The sequence below is a fragment of the Crocuta crocuta genome, unplaced genomic scaffold (assembly GCF_008692635.1).
Source record: "Crocuta crocuta isolate KB4526 unplaced genomic scaffold, BGI_CrCroc_1.0 scaffold35, whole genome shotgun sequence".
NCBI lineage: Eukaryota > Metazoa > Chordata > Mammalia > Carnivora > Hyaenidae > Crocuta > Crocuta crocuta.
This window is the reverse complement of record NW_027530625.1, coordinates 8,321,495-8,324,674: the sequence shown is the minus strand read 5'-3', so window position 1 is coordinate 8,324,674 and position 3,180 is coordinate 8,321,495. Positions and strand designations below refer to the sequence as shown.

General features: G+C 47.3%; 1 protein-coding gene across 1 annotated transcript in view; it reads left to right on the top strand.

The window, feature by feature from the left end:
* SETX (senataxin) overlaps positions 1-3,180 on the top strand; it is an 80,520-nt gene that overhangs the window by 37,131 nt on the left and 40,209 nt on the right. Inside the window, exon 10 of the mRNA XM_077768416.1 lies at positions 2,813-2,912. Within this exon, the coding sequence (XP_077624542.1) occupies positions 2,813-2,912 (100 nt within the window). The remainder of the gene's footprint in view (positions 1-2,812; positions 2,913-3,180) is intronic.

The window sequence follows — 3,180 nt, the reverse complement described above, 5'->3', positions numbered from 1 at the left end:
CCGGAGTCCCTGCCCCCCCCCCCCGCCCTTCCCCATCACCCCATCTGTTAGCAGAGGCACCAAAGCTGGAGTGGTGCTGGGATCCTGTGCCAGGTCCCCTGGGCGCACCTTTCCAGATGGTGTGACTCGTATCCGTGGGGGGTACAAATTCAGGAGAGGAAATGAGTCTCCCTGGAGTGCAGTCTCTATCATAGAAAAGTAGCTGAAAAATATAGAGAAGATAAAGTGAAATTTGCAGACCAGACAGAAGATTTTAATCACAAGCATATTAAGTATCATCAGAGAGAATAGGAGAGAACAGGAAAGAAACGTGAAGCCGGAGGGAGAAACCATAACCGCAAACAAAAGACAGTGGGGACAAGAGAGAGAGTTTGAAAGAAAGAACTCAGTAAGTGGTATGAGTAGTAAATATCTACAACGTGAATCAGGAAAGGGTAGAAGTAGGAAATAGGAAGAAGCACAAGATTGGGTATAAATAGTAGTATACATTGTAATAAGGATCTCAGGAGGGAAAAAATGAACTGAGTTAATAAAACTGAAAATTTCTCAGAAATAGGGAAGGATTTAATTAAGGGTTTGGGTCAAGAGGGTTCTTAACGTACCAGAAGAGTATAAGAAGGCAAAGCTATGCCTTAACAGAGCAGGACCTTTGGAATGTGTTAAAGGGGCAAGTTCCAGTAATAATAATTATTGTCTGCCAGAGGTATATGTAAAAAGAGCCAGAAAAGTTGATGATTTAAGAGTGGAAAAAGATAATAACAGAAACAGGAACCAAAGAAAAGCAGAATTGCTATATACATATTTAGCAGCACAAGCTGGGGAGATAAGGTAAAGGGGTGGGGGGAGAGAGAGACAGAGAGAGAGAGAATCTTAAGTAGGCTCCAGGCTCAGCACGGAGCTGGACACAGGGCTTGATCCCATAACCCTGGGATCATGACCTGAGCCGAAAACAAGAGTCAGAGGCTTAACTGACTGAGCTACTGAGTGGGCACCCCCAGAATTGTAGTTTTACAATCAAACAAAATGTGATAGGACGAGAGTTCGAAAACACAAGGACAGTGGATGCTCATAAAAGGAACAGCAACCCGGGAGCGTGTGATTGACCATGAACGTGCACGGCCGCAGTAGTGTAATCTCAGAAGACACACAGCGGCACTTGACGGGGTAGTGGTTGTAGGCGATGGTGGCTACTGCGGCTAGGATCCCAGAAAGCAGCTCGGGAAGGTGGGAAACCAGTGAGGACCTGGAGGAGACCAGAGTTTGTTTGCTTGTTGTTTTTTGCGCTAGTTTTGTAGCATTCAGATTGATGGGATTATCTCCAGTTTAAATATTTTGCTCCATATTCTTGTTTGCATGGTTTCTGAGAAGTTGGATGTCATTCTTCCCTTTTCTCCTCTGTAGGTAAGGCGTCTTTTCCCATTGACTCCTTTCATGATTTTTTCCCTTTTTTCGCTATTCGAGATTCCTGACATACGAGTATGATATGCCTGGGTATAGTTCTGGGGATTTATTCTGCTTGCTCTTCTCGGACTTCCTGGATCTGTGATTTGGTGTCAGACGTTAATTTGGGGAGACCCAGCCACGATCGCTTGCGGTCTCGCTGCTGGTCCGTCCTCTCCCGCTCGCCCCGTTTGTGCATAGAAAGTATAGGCCTGCATTGAGTCCCTGTAACCCGTGGGTTCTTTGCCCCTCGTCTTGTTCCCCTCGGCCTTCAGCGTTGGTAGGTTCTGTTGCTGGATCCTGGAGCCCAGCGATTTCTTCCTCAGCCGTGTCCAGTCTCCCACTGAGCCATCCTTCGTTCCATCAGTGTTTCTGATCTCTCGGTTCTTTTTGATTCTTAGAATTTACATGATCTATTGTTGCATGCTCCCCTTTTCCCAGTAAACTCTTAGCAGAGTAATTATAGGGTTTTTTGTTTTTTTTTAAATTCCTGGTCTGGTAGTTCCAACACTTCTGCCGTATCTGCCTCTGGCGCTCACTCAGTCTCTTCAGACTGTTTGTGGCCAGTGAGTATGCCGTGTACTTTTGGTTGTAGGGTGGACATGATGTGCTGCGTGAGGGGAGCCGCCAACAGTAAGTGGGCGCTTGAGTAGTGCGGTGGAAAGTTCTGGAGGAGGGAGGTCTTCCTGTAACCCTAGGAGAACCTCTCAGGCTTTTAGTGAGCTTTCGCCTCTGTTCTGTGAAGCGCGCATGCCGCCCGGTTCCGTCCGCTCCCTCGGGCTGGGCAGGGCGGCCGGGGTGGGCCGCGGTTTGGTTGTTCCTCTTCCCTCAAACGTTTCTGAGTGGTTCAGCTCTGGTAATAAAAGAGTTTCTCTAAGATCGAGCCTTTTCAAGGTCAGAATGTTCTACTATATTTCGAAGTGGTTTCTTTCCCCCTCCCTATGCTGGGAGCAGGAGGGATTCTCTCTGGTACGCACCGTGAGTGCCTGGAAGCGCGGGGGGCCCCTTAGGACCGGGCGCCCCTCGGGTCATTGTCACTGAGTTGTGCACGCTGAGCCCCGAGCAGCCTGTCGGCTCCAGGTCAGGGTCTCCTCTCCTGGCATTGAGGTTGGTGCCCCCACCATTTGTGATGATGGTGAAGGGCTATTGAGTTTTCAGCTTGCTTTTCCTCGTTAGGGTGAAGCGGTGACTTCCGAGTTCTTATGTGTCGATCTAGAAACCGGAAGTCACACGTTAATGTTTCATGTTTCTGTCACTTGGGATTTTAGGTTCCAGATTTCCCTGTTGCTTGTTGTTTGGGAAAATTGGGCTGTTTAGCCTTGACTTTCCAGAATGTCTTTGCTTTCTTAATGTGCTTTTTTGCCATGTGTAGGTGGCGCAGGAGTGGATGAGCTCTCCGAACAAAGACAAGTTCTATCAGCTGCACTTACGAAAATTTCCTGCTGATTATAAAAAATACTGGGAGTTTGTGGGTAAGTTCTTTCTTCTGCAACTTGGAATGTATAATAATTGGAGCTTTCTATTTAAGGAAACCTCATTGTCATTTGAATTTTCTGGGGACATAGGTTTTCTAAGTTGAGTTTGTAACTTCTTACAAAGAAGTTTATGTTTAAAGGCTTCATTAATGAGCGTAACTGCTGGGACAGTGCATGGTTTTAACCATTCTGTAATTAGGATTGCACAGGCCAGCATGCGAGCTGGACACGGAAGAGAGGGTGAGCGAAGGGGGCTTGACGGGGG